At 37.9% G+C, this 19742-nt stretch overlaps 4 protein-coding genes across 4 annotated transcripts; 2 read left to right on the top strand and 2 right to left on the bottom strand.

Moving 5' to 3' along the window:
- Window positions 1-6559: 6559 nt before the first annotated feature.
- LOC131022149 (uncharacterized) lies at window positions 6560-9543 on the bottom strand. The gene is made up of 2 exons (XM_057951565.1): window positions 7142-9543; window positions 6560-7063 (listed from the first exon to the last, which is right to left on the bottom strand). Exons 1-2 carry the CDS (start codon window positions 8075-8077, stop codon window positions 6575-6577), a joined length of 1425 nt encoding a protein of 474 aa, XP_057807548.1. The 5' UTR covers window positions 8078-9543; the 3' UTR covers window positions 6560-6574.
- A 1296-nt stretch (window positions 9544-10839) lies between these two features.
- LOC131022146 (very-long-chain aldehyde decarbonylase CER1-like) lies at window positions 10840-14875 on the top strand. Its single transcript, XM_057951562.1, has 10 exons — window positions 10840-10998; window positions 11089-11312; window positions 11399-11631; window positions 12139-12358; window positions 12828-13203; window positions 13418-13525; window positions 13624-13824; window positions 13887-13976; window positions 14206-14379; window positions 14476-14875. The coding sequence occupies exons 1-10, from the start codon at window positions 10939-10941 to the stop codon at window positions 14638-14640; spliced, it is 1851 nt and encodes a 616-aa protein (XP_057807545.1). The 5' UTR covers window positions 10840-10938; the 3' UTR covers window positions 14641-14875.
- A 1084-nt stretch (window positions 14876-15959) lies between these two features.
- LOC131022145 (RING-H2 finger protein ATL63-like) lies at window positions 15960-16542 on the bottom strand. The gene has a single exon (XM_057951561.1). It carries the CDS (start codon window positions 16517-16519, stop codon window positions 16100-16102), a length of 420 nt encoding a protein of 139 aa, XP_057807544.1. The 5' UTR covers window positions 16520-16542; the 3' UTR covers window positions 15960-16099.
- Window positions 16543-17972: 1430 nt separating this feature from the next.
- LOC131022144 (uncharacterized) lies at window positions 17973-19637 on the top strand. The gene is made up of 2 exons (XM_057951560.1): window positions 17973-18202; window positions 18894-19637. Exons 1-2 carry the CDS (start codon window positions 18044-18046, stop codon window positions 19290-19292), a joined length of 558 nt encoding a protein of 185 aa, XP_057807543.1. The 5' UTR covers window positions 17973-18043; the 3' UTR covers window positions 19293-19637.
- The last annotated feature ends 105 nt before the right edge of the window (window positions 19638-19742 follow it).

Here is a 19742-nt window from a genome sequence, read left to right as displayed (position 1 = left end):
GCATAAAAATAAAGTATAAGAACAATTAGATCTCACAGAATAATTTCGCTAGTGCTTCCCTAATCAATGCCGGAATATAGAAATTTAGCTAGAACTCATAATAAAAATAAATCAAACAAAATAAATAATTAATTGCAAAGGAAAGATGAAGGAATAAAACTTGAATTTAGAACTCCAAATTTGCATCCACAAATTTGCTTCAAAGTTGCCGTCTGGAATATGTATGATATCTCAAAAAAACAAAGTCTCCCTCAAATTGATCTCTAGCTAATATATATATAACTAAGGAAAAATCAAAACCTACTAACCTAGTCTAAATAGGCAACTAAAAAAAATAATATAAAGTCCACAAAAACAAACTAGTGGACTACTAGCTAATTAACTAACTTAAAATCAGTCCAAATCAAACATGGTGGCTCAGCATGTCTTTCTTTTCGGCACTTTAGCCTTCAATCCATGCAATCAATTCACGCCCAGGCAGAATGGGCACACCGCACGGCAGACGTGCACAACTTCCTCTTCACACAGCTTCACGACTTCAAAACTCTTCTCTAAATCAATACTTTTCTCCAAAACCTATCAAATACCATAAACATTTATATAAGACCATAATTCATATCCAAAGACGATATTTAACACGAATTAAACATAGAAACCATACCAAAATCCCCCAAATAAATGCGTATAAATACGCCCAATCAAATCCCCCCACACTTAAACAAAGCTCGCCCTCGAGCACCAAAAAGAACAAAACGACATGGAAGGAACAAAAGAAGACTCAAAACAGCAAAAACAAAGCTTTGGCAACAATATGATAGATAATACTCAAAGTCTTGATCAAGATACAATCATCCACAAACCACTAATCATGCTCTTGCTCAGAAAATTATGACATGATCTTCATTCAAGTCAAAATTGTGCAAATTCAATCATGTCTCACCAAGTTCACTCAATTTCTCTCAAAAGACAAATATGGACAGAATAGATTCACACAATTCACAACTTTATGCCTTCAAACATAGCTTGCCGTTATGTCACTATCTCCACCAAAATATGGAACCAATGCACAAATCAAAAGGTCTTGCACTTTGGTTGTAATGGGGCTATGGTACGTACAGGTGGGATAAAACAAGAAAAAGGGGATCAAATAGGCTCAATATATGATTGAAAACATGCAACACACCAGACCTTCCATCAATAAAACTCTAGAGTAACTCCTCAACATATCCACAATCCTCTAAACGTATGCATTTTATTATAGAACTCTATTTTTCTTTTCTTTTCTTTTTTATTTTTTTATTTTTTTTTTTTGTTTTCAATTTTTTTTTTTTTTAACAGCATATATATCCCATAGAATCAATGAACTATCTCTCAACACACTAAAATTATAGGAGTACTCATCTTCTCATCTCGTCATAATCTAGTGCATTCACATGTTTTCAAGGGACAAAAGCAGGCTAAAACAGGCTAAGGCTCAATATATGTGAGTTTTCATCAAACAAAAAGGAGCAAATTAGGCACAAACGGGCTCACTAAGGGAATAGTGAAGTTTCGGATAATATGTTCAGGCCAAACAATGGTTATTCCTAAATGCCTTAATCATTTTCATGCATTAAATTCTCAAACTCAGTCTTGACTATGGCAACAAGGCAAACCAGAAATTCGGCATTGAAGTTCGAATCAATCACTCATCAAAGAAACAATTAGAGCTAGTCATGTGTGCTCATTAGGGCTCAATCCTCACAATTTAGTAGGTTTCAAGTAATTTTGATCAAATTTTGCACGTTTTTCTCATACAAGAACACCTACAAACATATGCATAATTCCATCACAAGAGCAACAGTCTATCATACCAAATCCAATATCCTAATCTTAACTCTTCACATCATCCATCATAAAAATTGCCAAAGGACTCGAAACTGACAAGAAAACCAACATAGCAACAAAGCAAAGACACACAAAACAAAGACACCCCCCCACACTTGGACAACACAATGTCCTCATTGTGTGAGAGTATGACAGACCAAAACAGAAACAACAGCAGACAACTAAAAGAAATAGAAGTTTCAAAAATGAAAAGCAAAAAAAAAGAAACTTCCCTGAACTGGAATCATGTAGGTGGATGAGGAGGCTGAAGCTTCTGGCGATGAGGAATGGGTCACCGGAGATGAAGGAGAAAGGAGTGGCACGATGGTGTTCTGGTGGTGTTCTGCGGCGCTAAAACTGGTGACGCGCGGCTGAGGGAGGAACTGGCAGCAGGCGGTGGTGGGCGTTCGGAACTGCAGCAGCGGGAAGGGAGGGGGAAACGTGGGGAGAGTTGGAGGGCGTTCAAAATAAAACCCTAGTTCCAGATTTTGTACATTGGTCCCCCAACTCTTAAGTAACTTCAATGCGGCCCCCAGCTTCATATATTTTTTCAGAATAGCCCCCAAACCTGCGAAAATGATCAAAACACACCCAATTTTTTTTTTTTTAAATAATTTTTTTTTTTAATAATAATTTTTTTTAATAATTTTTTTTAAGAGAGAAAAAAAAACAAAAATAAACAAAACAAGGGCAAGAAAAATCGGGTTGCCTCCCGATGAGCGCCTTTATTTAACGTCCTTGGCTGGACAGAAAAGAAGTTCAAAATTCCTTAGACAATGGTTGGAGACGTCAGGCTGAGCGCATTGAACGACTCCATCTCGACTCCAGCATAGTATGGCTTGAGTAATTGTCCATTAACCTTAAAACACTTTTGTGTTTCGAGGCTTTGGATTTCCACAGCTCCATGAGGACTCACACTAACAACCTCAAACGGGCCCAACCAACGAGATTTCAATTTTCCTGGCATAATCCTTAAGCGTGCGTTAAACAAGAGAACCTTCTGCCCAACTTCAAAGGATTTCCTTCGAATGTATTTGTCATGTAGAAATTTGGTTCGTTCCTTGTAGCGACTTGCATGGTCATACGCCTCCAATCGAATCTCCTCCAATTCTTGCAGTTGAAATTTTCGCTCTTTGCCAACGGCTTTCTCATCCAAACAGAATTCCTTCACGGCCCAAAAGGCTTTATGCTCTATCTCAACAGGTAGATGACATTGCTTCCCAAAAATCAGCCTGTACGGAGACATACCAATCGGTGACTTGAATGCAGTGCGGTATGCCCATACCGCATCGTCCAGTCTCAAACTCCAATCCTTTCGTCTCGGGTTGACTGTTTTTTCAAGGATGCTCTTGATTTCTCGGTTAGAAACTTCAGCCTGACCGTTGGATTGTGGATGATATGCCGTGGCAACTCGATGGTGGACTCCATATTTCTTGAAAAGTGCTTCCAAAGTGCGGTTGCAAAAGTGAGTTCCTTGATCGCTAATGATGGCACGTGGCACTCCAAATCTGTTAAAAATATTAGCCTTAAGGAACCCTGCAACAACTTTAGAGTCATTAGTGCGGGTGGCCTTCACTTCCACCCACTTCGAAACATAATCAACAGCCAAAAGGATGTAAGAATTTCCAAAAGAACTAGGAAACGGCCCCATAAAATCCATCCCCCAAACGTCAAAGATTTCACAAACCAAAATAGGGACTTGAGGCATTTCATTGCGAGAAGAGATATTACCTGTTCTTTGGCACTTGTCACAATTTTTGCAGAAATTGTAAGAATCTTTAAAAATAGTTTCCCAATAAAAACCACAATCAAGAATCTTACGTGCCGTTCTTTTGGGACCAAAGTGACCTCCACAAGCATGAGCATGGCAAAAATTCAAAATGGAATGAATCTCCTCATCAGGGATGCAACGTCGTATCACTTGATCCGCACAAGTCTTCCACAAATAAGGATCATCCCATATGAAGTATTTTGCTTGGCTCCTCAACTTATTCTTACGGGCTGTCTCCATTCCCTTAGGAAAAACTCCAGCAGTTAGAAAATTAACCAAATCAGCATACCAGGGAGTGTTACCGTCGATGTGCAGCAGCTGTTCGTCTGGGAAGTCGTCTGGTATGGGCATACCGTCCGACACAGTCTGCAGTCTGCTCAGATGGTCAGCTACCAAGTTCTCGGCTCCCTTTTTATCTTTAATCTCCAAGTCAAATTCCTGCAAAAGTAGAATCCAACGGATCAAGCGAGGCTTAGATTCTTTCTTAGAGAGCAAATACTTAAGAGCTGCATGGTCAGAGTACACAACAACTTTAGAACCAATCAAATATGATCTAAATTTTTCACAAGCAAAAACGATGGCTAAAAGCTCCTTCTCCGTGGTTGTGTAATTGCATTGAGCCGGGTTGAGAGTTTTGGAAGCATAGTAAATCACATGGCTCTCTTTCCCAACTTTCTGCCCTAGCACTGCTCCAACGGCGTAGTCGCTTGCATCGCACATGATTTCAAAAGGTTCTCCCCAAATTGGTGGCTGAATGATGGGGGCAGAAGTGAGTCTACTCTTCAACAAATCAAAGGCCTCCTTGCACTTGTCATCGAACACAAAAGACACATCTTGATGAAGCAACCTAGTGAGAGGTTGAGCAATCTTTGCGAAGTCTTTTATGAAGCGCCTATAAAAACCTGCATGGCCTAAGAAAGCACGAATCTCTTTCACATTAGAAGGATAAGGTAACTTAACAATCAAATCAATTTTCGCCTTATCAACTTCTACTCCTCTTGTAGAAATCACATGCCCAAGAACAATCCCCTCTCTCACCATGAAATGACATTTCTCAAAGTTCAACACCAAATTAGTGTCGACACATCTCTGCAAAACTTGTTCAAGATTAGTCAAACAATGGTCAAAAGAGTCTCCATGCACAGTAAAATCATCCATGAAAATTTCTATGCAACTCTCAATCATGTCAGAAAATAGACTCATCATACAACGCTGAAAAGTACCAGGAGCATTACATAATCCAAACGGCATACGACGCCATGCAAAAGTGCCAAAAGGACAAGTAAAAGTGGTTTTCTCTTGATCTTCCTGAGCTACAAAAATTTGAAAATATCCAGAGTAGCCATCAAGAAAACAAAAGAATTCCTTACCAGCCAATCGCTCAAGCATCTCATCAATGAAAGGTAATGGAAAATGATCTTTCCTAGTAGCATTATTCAACTTCCTAAAATCAATGCACATACGCCAACCAGTTTGCAACCTCATGGGAATCAACTCATTCTTCTCATTCTTAACCAATTGAAAACCAGACTTCTTAGGAACCACATGAACAGGACTGACCCATGTACTATCAGAAATCGGATAAATAATCCCTAGATCAAGCAATTTAAGAATTTCTTTAAGCACAACTTCTTTCATGACAGGGTTCAATTTTCGTTGAGGATCCCTAGACGGCTTACTATTAGGCTCAAGTAAGATTCTATGCATGCAAGTAGAGGGACTAATACCTTTGATATCGGCTATAGTCCATCCAATGGCAGATTTATGCATCTTAAGAAGACTTACCAACCTTACCTCTTGTTCTGCACTGAGTTCATTGTTGATGATCACTGGTAGCGTGTCATCCTCTCCTAAAAACACATATTTCAGATGCTGGGGCAGTACCTTCAAGTCCAGCTTCGGTGGCTTCACAACAGAGGGCAAAATCGGTTCTGTGCTGGTCGGTATGGGCATCCTGCTCGACAGGTGCCGAATTGGAATTTCCTCCGTTGAGTACAGCTGCATGATGATCTCTCTAATGGCTTCATTCTCCTCAGTTTTGGTGTTCTCTTCAGTTAGGGAACTGAAAATAACCTGCTCAAGCTCATCCTCCCTGAAATTCTTAACAAATTCCTCAACCAAAGGGTCAATAACATCAATCATGAACACAGATTCAGGATCCTCAACATGCTTCATAGCCTCAAAAATATTAAATGTGACAATATCTCCATCAAATTCAAGGCTAAGCATTCCACTATCCACATCAATTTTTGCCTTAGCAGTTTTCATGAATGGTCTCCCTAAAAGAATCAAGGATTGCTTAGCAGAATCATCCATATCAACAATATAAAAATCCACAGGAAAAATCAAATCATTGACCTTGACAAGGACATCCTCAACAACACCTTCGGGATATGCAGTAGACCTATCAGCTAACTGAATGATAACACGAGTGTCTTTCAAAGGTCCTAATTGCAAATCCTTATACACAGAATAAGGCATGACATTTATGGATGCTCCTAAATCTAGCATGGCTCTCTCAACAGTCTTATTACCTATAATGCATGGAATGGTGAACATACCAGGATCTCGACATTTTTGGGGTAATTTTCTTTGAAGAACAGCAGAAACATTCTCACTCACTCGAATTCTCGCATCATTCCCAAACTTCATTTTCTTAGAGCATAACTCTTTTAAAAACTTTGCGTACCTGGGAACTTGCTTAATTGCATCAAGCAAGGGCAAGTTTATTTCTACCTTCTTGAAGATTTCCAGAATATCCTTCTCTTCTTCAATTCTCTTGTTCTGAGCCAACCTAGAAGGAAAAGGTGGTGCAATCAGTGATTGAGGAATTGAAACCTTAGGTTTTCCACTTACCTTAGAAGAGATAGGCTCGGTGGATTCTGGTGACTTTTCACTAATTGCATCGTCCTTGGCTTCATCGGGCTTTTCTTTGTCCTACTGCTTAGGCTGTGGCTCAGCTAGAATTCTCCCACTTCTTGTATTTACAGCACTTGCATTTTCCTTGGGATTCATCTCCGTGACAGAAGGAAGTCGGCCTTGATTCGCCTGCAGCTTGTTCACCTGAGTGGCTAACTGCGTGATTTGTGTGCCCATATTACTCAACGCTGCCTGGGTTTCATGCTGGAATGCCTGCTGACTTTGCACCAAATTCTTCACAATTTCACTGCTCTGGGCGAGGCTCTTCATGATATCGCTCATATTGGGTGCAGAACTCGGTGCAGGACGTGCGGTATGGGCATACTGTCCAGCCTGCGGCGGATTCGGCGCGTACATCCCTGGTTCCTGCTGTCTCCACCTAAAATTTGGGTGATTTCTCCACCCTGGATTGTAGGTGTTGGAAAAAGGGTCGTTTCGCCTTTGCCTTTGTGCGTTCATCTCTTGCTCATCAGCGGATCCCATGCACGCTTGCTCAGTATTATTATCCTGCAGAGATGGACATGCATCAGTAGGATGATTATTTTCAAAGCAAATTCCACATTGAACGTGTTGAGTTTTAGAGACAGCAAGTCCTCTAACTAAAGAGGTGAGAGCATCAATTCTCTCGTTCATGTTGGAATCTTCTACTTTCTGCACTGGCCTATAACGATCATCATCCTCATCCTCATATTGTTGGCCATTTGAAACCATGTCAACGATGAGTTGCTTTGCTTCGTCCAAAGTTTTATTGGTCAAGCTTCCACCACAAGCAGCGTCAACAATTTTCCTATCAAAAGAAGACATACCACGATAAAAATAGTTAGTAAGCAATTGGTAGTCAGAAAATCCATGATCAGGACACTTGCGACACAGCTGTTGGAATCTCTCCCAATAATCGGCTAAACTCTCCGCCTTCTTCTGTTTAATGCTGCTAATGGCCATTCTCAAATTTGCAGCTCTGGACTCAGGAAAGAATTTTCGCAAGAATTGTTCTTCTAAATCTCCCCAAGTTCTAATCGAACCAGGAGGAAGATCAAAAAGCCAATCTCTCGCTCTACCTTGCAAAGTATGAGAAAAAGTCAATAGCCTCAAATTATTTTCAGTAAAACCATGAGGGCGTAGAGTTGAGCAAACTAGATCAAATTCAGCCAGATGCTTGTGTGCACTCTCTCCAGGTAAATCACCGAATTTGGGTAGCACTTGAATGAAACCAGGCCGTATTTCAGCGTTGCCATTAATGGCAGGAAGGACAATGCACAAAGGGCGATTGCTTCTATGACGGCCTAACTCTCTGATCAGTTGAGGTGGTTCCTGTCGAGGATCAACGATCTCTCTATCGTTCTCCTCATCCCTATTGTTACGGTCACCCATTGGATCTTCAATTTCTTTTTGATCCTCAAGACTCGGTGGAGCAGAATTGGATTTCTTTTTCCACTCCTTAGCTTGCTTCTTCAACTTTCGTGCGGTTTTCTCGATTTCTGGATCAAAAACTAATACGCCTGTACGAGAAGAACGGGGCATAAACTAAAAATAAAATAACTTAAAATAAAAGACAGACTGAAATCAGTAAAATCCTGCTTAAAACCAATCCCCGGCAACGGCGCCAAAATTTGGTGCGTCGTTTTACACCAAAAATATCCGGCAGTCAGCCGGTATGCCCACACTGCGCAGACAGCAGTAAGCAAAATCGTCTCCCAAGGGACTGGCGAGAATTTCTCCAATTAAAGTCTGCAAAGTAACCACGAAATTTTGAGAAGAAAATATGGAAATTACTAAACTTAAAATTAAATAAATAAAATCCGAATAAACCAATTTTTCCAATTAATCAAAAGATGAATAAAAATTCCAACAATTAATAAAAGAATTCCAGCAATCAATTAAGTCCACCCTAGCTCAATTATTCCGATCATCGATGCAAAAATAACTTTAAATCATGCAAACAAACCAGTTATAATCACCGAAGACGCTTCTGACGTGATCTTATTTCTCCTTAATTATTCGGTAACCAGGAAGACGCTTCACTAATTACTACCCTAATCGACTGACAACCGTAAGAGACGCTCTATAGATTTAATGAGCCGATAGCATTAATATCTAGAGAAACCCGATTCAAAACCAATAAACTCTGACGCAGGATTATTGAATTAAGACTGCTTTTCCCTTGACCCTGATGTGTCAATTTACCACTAATCAAACCTAAACCACAATTACGGATGGCCGGTTCAATTGGCTATATAATTAATTCTAACCCAATAAATATTTGCAACTATCTAATGGATTAAAACAATTAATATCATTAAACATGAAGAATCGCAGATGCAAGCATAAAAATAAAGTATAAGAACAATTAGATCTCACAGAATAATTTCGCTAGTGCTTCCCTAATCAATGCCGGAATATAGAAATTTAGCTAGAACTCATAATAAAAATAAATCAAACAAAATAAATAATTAATTGCAAAGGAAAGATGAAGGAATAAAACTTGAATTTAGAACTCCAAATTTGCATCCACAAATTTGCTTCAAAGTTGCCGTCTGGAATATGTATGATATCTCAAAAAAACAAAGTCTCCCTCAAATTGATCTCTAGCTAATATATATATAACTAAGGAAAAATCAAAACCTACTAACCTAGTCTAAATAGGCAACTAAAAAAAATAATATAAAGTCCACAAAAACAAACTAGTGGACTACTAGCTAATTAACTAACTTAAAATCAGTCCAAATCAAACATGGTGGCTCAGCATGTCTTTCTTTTCGGCACTTTAGCCTTCAATCCATGCAATCAATTCACGCCCAGGCAGAATGGGCACACCGCACGGCAGACGTGCACAACTTCCTCTTCACACAGCTTCACGACTTCAAAACTCTTCTCTAAATCAATACTTTTCTCCAAAACCTATCAAATACCATAAACATTTATATAAGACCATAATTCATATCCAAAGACGATATTTAACACGAATTAAACATAGAAACCATACCAAAATCCCCCAAATAAATGCGTATAAATACGCCCAATCACCACACGAGCCGATGAAGGCTCAGACGATTGACGAGCTCCATTCTCTTGAGGTTGAAATAAATTTCCGGCGTGTTTCCGGCGAATTTGGTGGTGAAGAAGGTGTGGGTCCCACCACCAAAAAAAAATAACAATAGTTAACGGTGTTAACTCTCCGTTAAGTTGGAGGGCTTAATTGGAGGAAAATAGGTACTTTCGGGGTTTAGTTGACACACCCTTGCCCATAGGGTGTTAATAGCTACAGGGGCCTCTACGTTAGGGGTGAAATTGATACTTAACCCTTTATATAAAAATGTATTTCTATTATCACAACTTACATTTAATTGACGAAAGTGATTAAGATTAATATTATTTCAAATATTGTATAACTAATTTAATTTGATCATATCAAATTAATTAAAGAAATAATTTATGTATAAACTATTTCATATATTATAATAATAAAAATAACATAAAATAATTATAAATGATGACATAAAATAATTCCCGTCGAATTTCGACGGATTAGACGCTAGTTTTTCTTAAAGAGTTACACAACCAAAAATCTCTCATCGTCAAAATTGCCTTTTGGAGCATATTGCAAAGAGAAGAGGTAATTTTAATTGGAATTTGTGTGCATGTTAATTTATGTGCATTTTTTTTTGTATTTATTGGAATGAATAATGAATTGTTTCGTATTATTTCCAATTGCATGATATAATTAAAACTTTACAATTAATCAATTAGAATTAATAAAATGGCAAAAAATGGGTATATGTAGTATAGCAATTTTGAAAAGGGGATATTTTTGGTACACACCTTGACAAAATAGGGTAGAGTTATATATATATATAATTCGTGACGAGTGACGCACATTCTTAAAACATGGAGGAAGTTGTAAATAGTGGATATTTAAAAAAAAAAAAACTTAGAATTACAAGAAGTATCTGAAATTTTGAATATCATTAACATCACAAGACCTCTTACAAAAGAGAGTCTTTAAGTGTCTCAGTTTTACTATTAGAGCAAGACCTTGTTGACGTAGACAATGGATATTTAGATATATGTTTGCTTTTTATTTTTAACATGGAATGTCATTGCCCAAAAATTCTTTCATAACAATTACCCCTACTGTGCTACTTTTCAAAAATTATCTAATACCTATATCGTATTTACTACTTCAAGGAGCTAGAATCGATGGGAAAATAATTAAATTAATCGACCGAATTCAAAAATTCACAGTATTTATTCGTTAGTTGCATACATGCAATACCATATATATAATTTGTCCTTGATTTTCTTTTTCAATATTTTTAAAATATCTGCGTTGCATTTTTCCCTATATAACAGGCTGATACTCAGACAAAAAAAAACATCTAAAAATGGCTACAAAACCAGGGTTGCTTACTGATTGGCCATGGAAGCCTCTCGGAAGCTTCAAGGTATTCTTAATCTACTTCTCACCACAGTTTTTTTTTTTTAATCTTTATTTTGTAGATTAAAAAGAATTAAATGAAACTTCTCTTTGGCAGTATATCATCTTAGCTCCATGGGCAATGCACAGCTTCTACTCTCTTGCAACAAAAGGGAAAAATGAGTTGGATTTCACCAATCTCCTCATTCTGCCATTTCTACTATCAAGAGCTCTCCACAACCAGATTTGGATATCCATCTCTCGACACAGAACTGCTCAAGGCAAAAACAGGATCGTCGACAGAGGCATTGAATTCGAACAAGTTGACAGAGAATCCAACTGGTTTGTTTGTTTTCACACTCTTTCTCTTCTTAACCAGCCTTAACAAATCTCCATTCAATTTCAATGATTTGATGCGTTTCTTGCAGGGACGATCAGATTCTGCTAACCGGAATCCTCTCCTACGTTATCAGCTCCACGGTGTCCGCCACCTCTACCCTGCCGGCGTGGAGGACTGACGGGGCCGTTATAACGGCGCTGCTCCACGCCGGCCCCGTCGAGTACCTCTACTACTGGCTGCACAGAGCTCTGCACCACCATTACCTCTACTCCAGATACCACTCTCACCACCATTCCTCCATCGTCACCGAGCCCATTTCGTGTAAGCATATATGTGTGTTTGTGTCAATGACGAATGCAGGATTTGTTATTAGAGGGGAAGAAATTTTATTGAAATCCGACGTTTGAAAATTTCTACATGCGGATTCGGGGGAAGCTCCGGAGCCAAAATTTTTTTAAGCATTCCGTCAGTTCCTTTCTATATCAAAGTAGAATCTTAATGGGTTTAAAAGCATTAAAAGCATATATTAATAGTTCATAATTTACTTTAACTCGAGGACCGACTCAAATTCAATATTAAAAATTAATTAATTAGAAAGGAAAATAAGACAAAAATAACACAAATTAATAGACAAATAATTGTAAATTATTAAACAATTAACGTGGATACTATAATTATTAAAATACTGTAATATAGTTTTTCTTGTATATATATATACAAGAAAAAAAATTGGGGGTCTTGCACCCATGTAGATCCGCCCCTGGTTTGTGTGTGTGTTTTTTGTGGGGAAAAAAAAAAAATTAATTAACGGCGTTTGTGATATGGCAGCTGTGATTCATCCATTTGCAGAGCACATAGCCTATTTCCTGCTGTTTGCGATTCCACTTCTCGGAACGCTGTTTAACGGCACGGCGTCGTTGGCATCTCTGTTTGGATACATAACCTACATTGATCTCATGAACAATATGGGGCACTGCAACTTCGAGTTCATCCCTAAATGGCCCTTTTCCATCTTCCCTCCTCTCAAATACTTCATGTATACGCCCTCGTAAGTCTGCATCTACAATCACTACAAATTCTTACATGTGATTTTATATATTTATTGTTACTAGATCAGTAAACAAATCAAGCCGCTCGCGAACTATTCGGAGCTCGGCTTCAAAAAAGCTCGTTCAATTCGTTTAGAGAAGTTCGATAAATAAATAAATTAAATTTGTGATTGGTAGTATTCAGCTCATTAGCTCGTGAGCAAGTTCGTTAAGTGATTCAACTTGAAAAATATAAATTTATATTTATCCATTAAAATTAATAATAGTATAAGAAAATAATCAATATTTTGAATATGAATATAAATATAAATTTAGAAAGTTCGTACAGACTCGATTAAGCTCGCGAGCCTCAAAGTATTCGGTAAACAAAGTTCGGAATTTGATTCGATACTAAACAAATTTGAGCACGCCACTATTCGGTTCGGCTCGGTTCGATTACACCCTTAAATTTCTTACCATATACCGCAGGTTCCACTCGCTGCACCACACTCAGTTCCGGAGCAACTACTCGCTGTTCATGCCGCTGTACGACTACATCCACGGCACCACCGACAAGTCCACGGACGCGTTGTACGAGAGCTCGCTGGAGAGGCGGCCGGAGTCCCCCGACGTGGTGCACCTGACTCACCTCACCACGCCAGAGTCCGTCTTCCACCTCCCGGTGGGATTCGCCTCCTTCGCTTCGAGGCCTCAGGAGTCCAAATGGAGCACGTGTTTCATGTGGCCTCTGTCGTGGCTGTCTGTTATGCTCAGCGTCATCTATGACGGCACCTTTCTTGTAGAGAGAAATCTGTTGGGGAAACTCAAGCTACAGACGTGGACAGTCCCACGTTACAGCATTCAGGTAAAAGCTATATATATATATATATATATATATATATATATTCCCATGTTATGTTTCTGTTTGAAAGTATCATCACCAACTGCTTATCAATTGTTCACATTATATATATATATATATATATATATATATATATATATATATATATATATATTCCCATGTTATGTTTCTGTTTGAAAGTATCATCACCAACTGCTTATCAATTGTTCACATTTAGTATGCCCTAAAATGGCAAGGGCAAGGTATCAATACCTTAATCGAGGAAGCCATAATCGAAGCTGATGTGCGAGGTTCCAAGGTTATAAGCCTAGGATTGCTCAATCAGGCAAGACTCATCTGCATTATAACAACTTCACAATCTTAATTAATTTCCCATGATAATGATAAATGATTCACTAATTAATGTGTTTGGTGATTTTTCAGAGTGAGGAACTGAACAGAAGTGGAGGAATATTTATTGAAAGATACCCGAAATTGAAAACAAAAGTTGTTGATGGAAGCAGTTTAGCAGTAGCTATTGTCCTAAACAGCATTCCTAAAGGAACAACAGAAATCCTCTTCAGAGGCGCTCTCTCCAAACTTGCTTTTGCTATTGTATCTGCTTTGTCCCACCACGGCATTCAGGTCTCTCTCTCACCACAAAAATCTCGAATTAATACAAGAATTTTGATCTGATTTTGTTTTAGGTTGCAACATTTTATGAAACTGAGATGCTTAAACTATCTGCAACTACTGAGGAGGGTGAAGTCGTTGTGTCCAAAAGTTACACTCAGAATGTGAGCATTTAATTACTATTCCCTCCGTTTCATTAAAAGTGGTCTGTTTTTATGAATGGAAAATTTTAAATTTTAAAAAAGTGTAGGTCCTACCACTTTTAACGAATTTATACTTTCTTCATAATTTTCGTGTCGAAAAGTTTTGAGCAGCTTATAATGGGACGAAGGTAGTACTATTTAAAAAATTCAAGAAAGAAGAGAAATTCACAATACAAAATAATGGTTGCAGGTATGGATAGTTGGAGATGGATTATCGAAAGATGAACAGCTCAAGGCACCAAAGGGGACTCTCTTCATTCCGTTCTCTCATTTCCCGCCAAAGAAGGCGCGCGACGACGCCTTGTATTGCCACACGCCTTCCATGATCGCCCCTCCTTCCCTTCGAAACCTGCATTCCTGCGAGGTTAGTGCATTACTGCTCGTTTTCGACAGCAACGCTGCTCTGTTTTTCGACGTTTCTAAGGATATTGTTCATCATATATCATGCATGTGGGTGTAGAATTGGCTGCCGAGAAGAGCGATGAGCGCTGCGCGCGTTGCCGGAATACTGCACGCCCTCGAAGGATGGGATGTGCACGAGTGCGGCGCCTCCGTTTTCGACGTCGACAAGATTTGGGAGGCTGCCATCAGACATGGCTTTCGCCCTACAACCATTTCCAAATAGTTCCACCACTTACATATCAAGCTATATATTGTTCTTGTGCAATTTCTGTTTCTCACTACATATATCGTGTTTGGACTTGACTCTCAATTTTAAGTTTCACTCACTACTTAGCGCAATTATAGAAGATGCCATTGGTAATTTGGTAACATAATGTATAAATCCATTAATGTTTGTATCGGGAGTGTAAACTTCATCAACAAATTAATGTGTTCCTTTCATTTCTTTTTGGAATCCTTGTTATATATATCTCCTAATATTCCTTGACCATTTGCGCATAGAAGAGGATTTCATCTAACTAAGCCTACTTCTTTGGATATACACTTTAAAATTTTGAATTTGAAATTAAATCAAAACAATTTTTCTATAATTTTATTTGATGATAGAGGCTTTTGCATAAACTTTATACAAATTAAAATTGATAATTTTAACAAAAATAAAACATAGATATTTTAAGGTTGGTGGGGGGGGGGGGGGGGTTAAGCCCTTCCTCACCATTTATTGGTTCTGTAGTTGGTTACTTGGTTATCAGTTATATTCGAATCGAACCAAAACACATAAGGTTATCGGGTAACCGATATTTGGCTCGATGGTGCGGTTAACAAGCATGGGCAATGAGATTTTTCGATTATTAGATGTTAGGAATTGATCTTACTACAACTGCAGCAAATCAATTCAACGCAGCAACACAGATTCACAGCAACGAACTCTCTCAACTCCCAACTCTAACACTCAAGTTTGTGATGAGAATTGAACAAGAAAACAAAGAAAGAAGACACCAGATTTTACGTGGTTCGGTTGTTAAACCTACATCCACGGAAGATCACCCAAGAACTTTCACTATCACGATAAAAAAGTTACAAAGAATTACACAACAAAGAGCTAGAGATGACAGCTCTCAAGTCTAAAACAAGACTACTTTTCCTCACTCTCTTTTCGCTCTTCTTCTCAGAGAATTCTTCTAACTTCTAACCTGATCTAAGAGGATTACAGAAAATATTTAAACTCACCAAATGATCAAGTAACGAGCTCACAAATCAAGCTGCAAGAAGCTCTGCGTGAAGATCTGTTAGTTTGTTAAAACAAACTAACTTTTACTTTGCACATAAGCCCTCCAACTGTTGTCATTTGCTTTCAAGCCCTTTACTTAACTAACTAACTGCAATTATGAATTCATACTCTACATTAGATATACCCGATAATTGATTAAATTAACTTAAAAAATAATAAAATATAATTTTATTGATATAAATATATAATTTAGTCATTTACATATTTAATTATTTAATTTAGTCATTAAGAGCTCAACTACAACGGTTGCAGGCATGGATAGTTGGAGATGGATTATCCAAAGATGAACAGCTCAAATGTATGTATACAATAAATCCATTAATCACCAAAATGTAATTAAATACAAAGAATTCAAAAGAAAAACAAGAAACAAATCAAAATGATCCAAGAATTAAATGGCGGCGGCGCAGAGCATGGAGGAGAGCTCATCATTAAGAGGAGGATTGCACATTCTGTGCAGAAAATCGTTAATCACCGCCAAAAACGCGGACACGAGATCATTCCACTCGCATTGATTCTGATTGAGTGAGATAATTTGAGGGAGCTGAGCTCTGCAGAGAGGGCACGTCGAGTGTGATCGCAGCCACACATCAATGCACCTCGCGTGGAAGCCGTGGCCGCACTCCGCCAGCTTCCGGTAGCCGTCGCCGCCGCGCACGTCGTTTAGGCATATGGAACAGTACTGCTCGGCCTCCGAGCTCTCGTCGAAGACGGCCGCCGCCGCCGCCGCCGCCAGCCGCTCCTCTTGCCCGGAGAATATCTTGAGGAAGGTTAGAGAAGTGGCGGCCACGTGCGCTGCGAATGATGCCATGCCTTTCTTTGTGTATGAAAGTGTAAAAACCTCTTTTTTTTTTTAATTATTATTATTGGTTAATTGCTTGTGGTTGAGAATGGAGATTGATCATGATTTGGTTATATAGTTATGGGGGGTGCATTGGGTTGAGATTGTGAGTGGAGAAGAATTAATTCAGAGGTAAAAGTCATGGATGTTGAATTGGAATGGTGATTAGTGGTGAATTATTTGGGAAAAGAATGGTGATTTTGGGAATGGGAGATGAGAAAATAGAAGTCAAATGTTTAGTCAATGTGGATAGGAGGGAATGGGATAGTCAAAGAGGAAGTCAGCTATGTTTTTCTTTGGAATTTGATAGAAATTAAATAGAGGGCCGTGCTGGGACTGTTTCAAGATTTATGACCTTTTCCTTATATTTTACTAGTGTGGTCAATTGGCAACGCCCTAATTGCAATATACTATATGAAATTTAAAGGGTGATTGTCGAAAAATACTCAAAGTTTGCCAATTTTCTGATTTATGTCATGATTTTTATTTTTTGCTAAAAAAATATATGAATTTAATATTAATTCTGAATAATCCAACGGCGAGTAATTTCACCTCAATCCAATCTCAATAATCCACTGATTATGGTGTTTAAGTAAAGCTACGGACCAATAATATGGTAAAATAGAGCAATGTTTTTTGCCCAAATCCAATTTGAATAGTCCCACAATTTGTTAATTTTCACTGTGACATCATATTGAATTTGGGCTAAATTGCCCGCCGTGGGACGATTCAGAATCAATCTTAAATTTATGTATTTTCTAACAAAAAGTAAAGATCATAATATAAACCAGAAAATTAACAAATTTGAGGTATTTTCCAGTAATAACCTCAAATTTTAATTGAAGACTACTTATTTTGCATGTTTACAACTTCTTCTTCTTCTTCTTGGTTTTTTTATTTTTTTATTTTTATTTTTATTTCTATTTTTATTTTTTTAATAATCTTGATACGAATAATAAGTCATCTTCAGTAATTCAGTATTGAAAATGCTCGACAATTACAACTATATACTAGAGGACTGTGCTTACTTTAGAGTTTAGAGCATATATTAAAAGATTTGTTTTTAAATTTTTATTACATTTTAGTTGATGAATTTTTTATTTGTCTATTCGTGTTTTTTTCCCCAATCTAAATCATTATCATGAAAATTCATTCACACATTAATATGCGTGATTAGTAAAATATTTATATTATGTTTTTATATTAGTGATGGGTTCCCGAATAAACAAAAAAAACTACTCAAATAATCACATAATTTTAATTTAAAAATAGCATATTCCATGATTTTCGATCCCTCGTAATTTAATTTTGTATTTTTGTATATCTCAGTCTTGCAAGTGAAAGTAAATAAGACGTAGAAAGATTGGTGTTGAAAATGGGCCTTGATACAGGCCAGACAGTAGGCCCACTTCATATTTAATTCTGAAAATAATAAAAACTCAAATATCTAGAAATTCCAGCCGCTCATATTTCTCAACTCCTAAAGAAGAAGAAATGGCTACTTGCATATCAGTAATTCCGCCTGTATCTCTCTCTCTCTCCTCCGCCAAAAGAGATGGCTGCGCTTCTCTCTCATGGTCATCTTCTTTCCCTAACATTAAAATTTCCACAACTAGCTCAATTCTCCCCTCTTCAACCCGCACTACGAGACAGGTATTTTTTTTTTCCACTGAATTGCCTTTTCGATTATTTATCCACTTTTTATTTTTTCAGAATCATTACTTTTGGATAATCGCGCACATAGTCGCATGCATTATGTGCAAATTCCTAGTAGAACTGCGTTGTAGCTTCGAATATTCCGCTGTCAGTAGATAGAAGACATATTTTGCTGAAACAGAGCAGGAAAATTATTGAAGTTAGATCAATCTCATGTTTTTTAGATGCAAAATGAAATTAGGTAAAACATGGAATTTCCTCTTGTTTGAGTGAATTAAAATTGCAGTTTTCTGCGGAAAAAGATTGTTTCTTGCAGCTGAAACAATCCTAGTTCTGTAAATTAGGTTTGGAATATATATATATAACAATGGAGAGGTTTCCATGAAAAAGGGGTTAGCAACTATCGTTTAAGTGGCTACTGATTGCTGCTTAGTGATATTAGATATGATGCTGATGCATTAAACTTTTGTCATTCTTTGATAGGAAATTGCAAATTTTCCATGTTATTGATCTATAGACTGCAAGGGCTAGGAAGTTCAAAAATTCATAATTACATCTCACATGCTCGAATTAAATCCATGTTTGGAACTGTCAATGGCATTTTACCTTATTTGTTGCCTTTGTTTGTCCACCTTCTTGCTGCATTCTTTTCTATGGCATGTATCTGATCTTTTACGAATGTTCGAAGGGCTTCGTTGTCCAAGCTGCTTGGACGCGGAGATCTCGTAGTGAAGCTGCTAAGAGGCCTAACAGGAAGTCATGGAAACAGAGGACAGATATGTATATGAGACCATTTCTGCTGAATGTGTTCTTTTCAAAACGATTTATCCATGCGAAAGTGATGCATCGAGGAACCAGTAAAGTGGTATCTGTTGCCACCACAAATGCCAAGGATCTCAGGAACGCGCTGCCATCCCTCACCGACAACAATGCGTGCAGAGTTATAGGAAATCTGATTGCTGAGAGATCCAAGGAAGCTGATGTATATGCAGTTGCGTTTGAGCCAAAGAAGAACGAACGTATTGAGGGCAGACTTGCCATTATTCTCGACACCATACAAGAGAATGGCATCATATTCGTTGACTAGAACTTCAACATGGCTGCTAGTGCTGCTTCTTTGGTGTCTGATGGCTGCAACATTCTGAAGGAATAGGTTTCTCGTTCCTCGAATCTCTCTAAATGTCGAAATCTTGGAAGCATCAAAGGCCCCGTCGGCCCCATTACTCATGAGAAATTCAGCATACAAATCTTTAGCAGAGGAAATGTTGTTGATGGGCCAGTTTGTGTTGTTGCGATCGATGTGGTGCGGAGACGAGTTTCAGTTATGCATTTGTGTTTATTTCTCTTATGGCTTAAATGCATCTTCCTCAGATTCAGGTAATTGTAATCTGTAAAATGCTTGATTCTCTTATCAGACATTCACAGTTATTTGGAACTTCTCTCTTCTTAAACACTTAGTAGATCCTTCAAGTATTGAGCTAAAAAATCCCTTTATTTGGTTTGCTTATTTAAACATTTTTTCTCCATTGCTCTGCTA

Source organism: Salvia miltiorrhiza, chromosome 4, assembly GCF_028751815.1.
Source record: "Salvia miltiorrhiza cultivar Shanhuang (shh) chromosome 4, IMPLAD_Smil_shh, whole genome shotgun sequence".
NCBI lineage: Eukaryota > Viridiplantae > Streptophyta > Magnoliopsida > Lamiales > Lamiaceae > Salvia > Salvia miltiorrhiza.
This window is presented reverse-complemented; position numbering and strand designations above follow the sequence as displayed.

What these genes read in the sequence shown, in the direction of transcription:
- LOC131022149 (XM_057951565.1), bottom strand. Translation starts at nt 8,077, where the DNA reads ATGCCCCGTTCTTCTCGTACAGGCGTATTAGTTTTTGATCCAGAAATC. An exon ending in CTTTAGTTAGAGGACTTGCT is followed by an intron (nt 7,064 to 7,141) that starts GTCTCTAAAACT and finishes CCATCTCTGCAG; the next exon opens with GATAATAATACTGAGCAAGC.
- LOC131022146 (XM_057951562.1), top strand. Translation starts at nt 10,939, where the DNA reads ATGGCTACAAAACCAGGGTTGCTTACTGATTGGCCATGGAAGCCTCTC. An exon ending in AGCCTCTCGGAAGCTTCAAG is followed by an intron (nt 10,999 to 11,088) that starts GTATTCTTAATC and finishes TCTCTTTGGCAG; the next exon opens with TATATCATCTTAGCTCCATG. An exon ending in CGTCACCGAGCCCATTTCGT is followed by an intron (nt 11,632 to 12,138) that starts GTAAGCATATAT and finishes GTGATATGGCAG; the next exon opens with CTGTGATTCATCCATTTGCA.
- LOC131022145 (XM_057951561.1), bottom strand. Translation starts at nt 16,519, where the DNA reads ATGGCATCATTCGCAGCGCACGTGGCCGCCACTTCTCTAACCTTCCTC.
- LOC131022144 (XM_057951560.1), top strand. Translation starts at nt 18,044, where the DNA reads ATGGCTACTTGCATATCAGTAATTCCGCCTGTATCTCTCTCTCTCTCC. An exon ending in CAACCCGCACTACGAGACAG is followed by an intron (nt 18,203 to 18,893) that starts GTATTTTTTTTT and finishes GAATGTTCGAAG; the next exon opens with GGCTTCGTTGTCCAAGCTGC.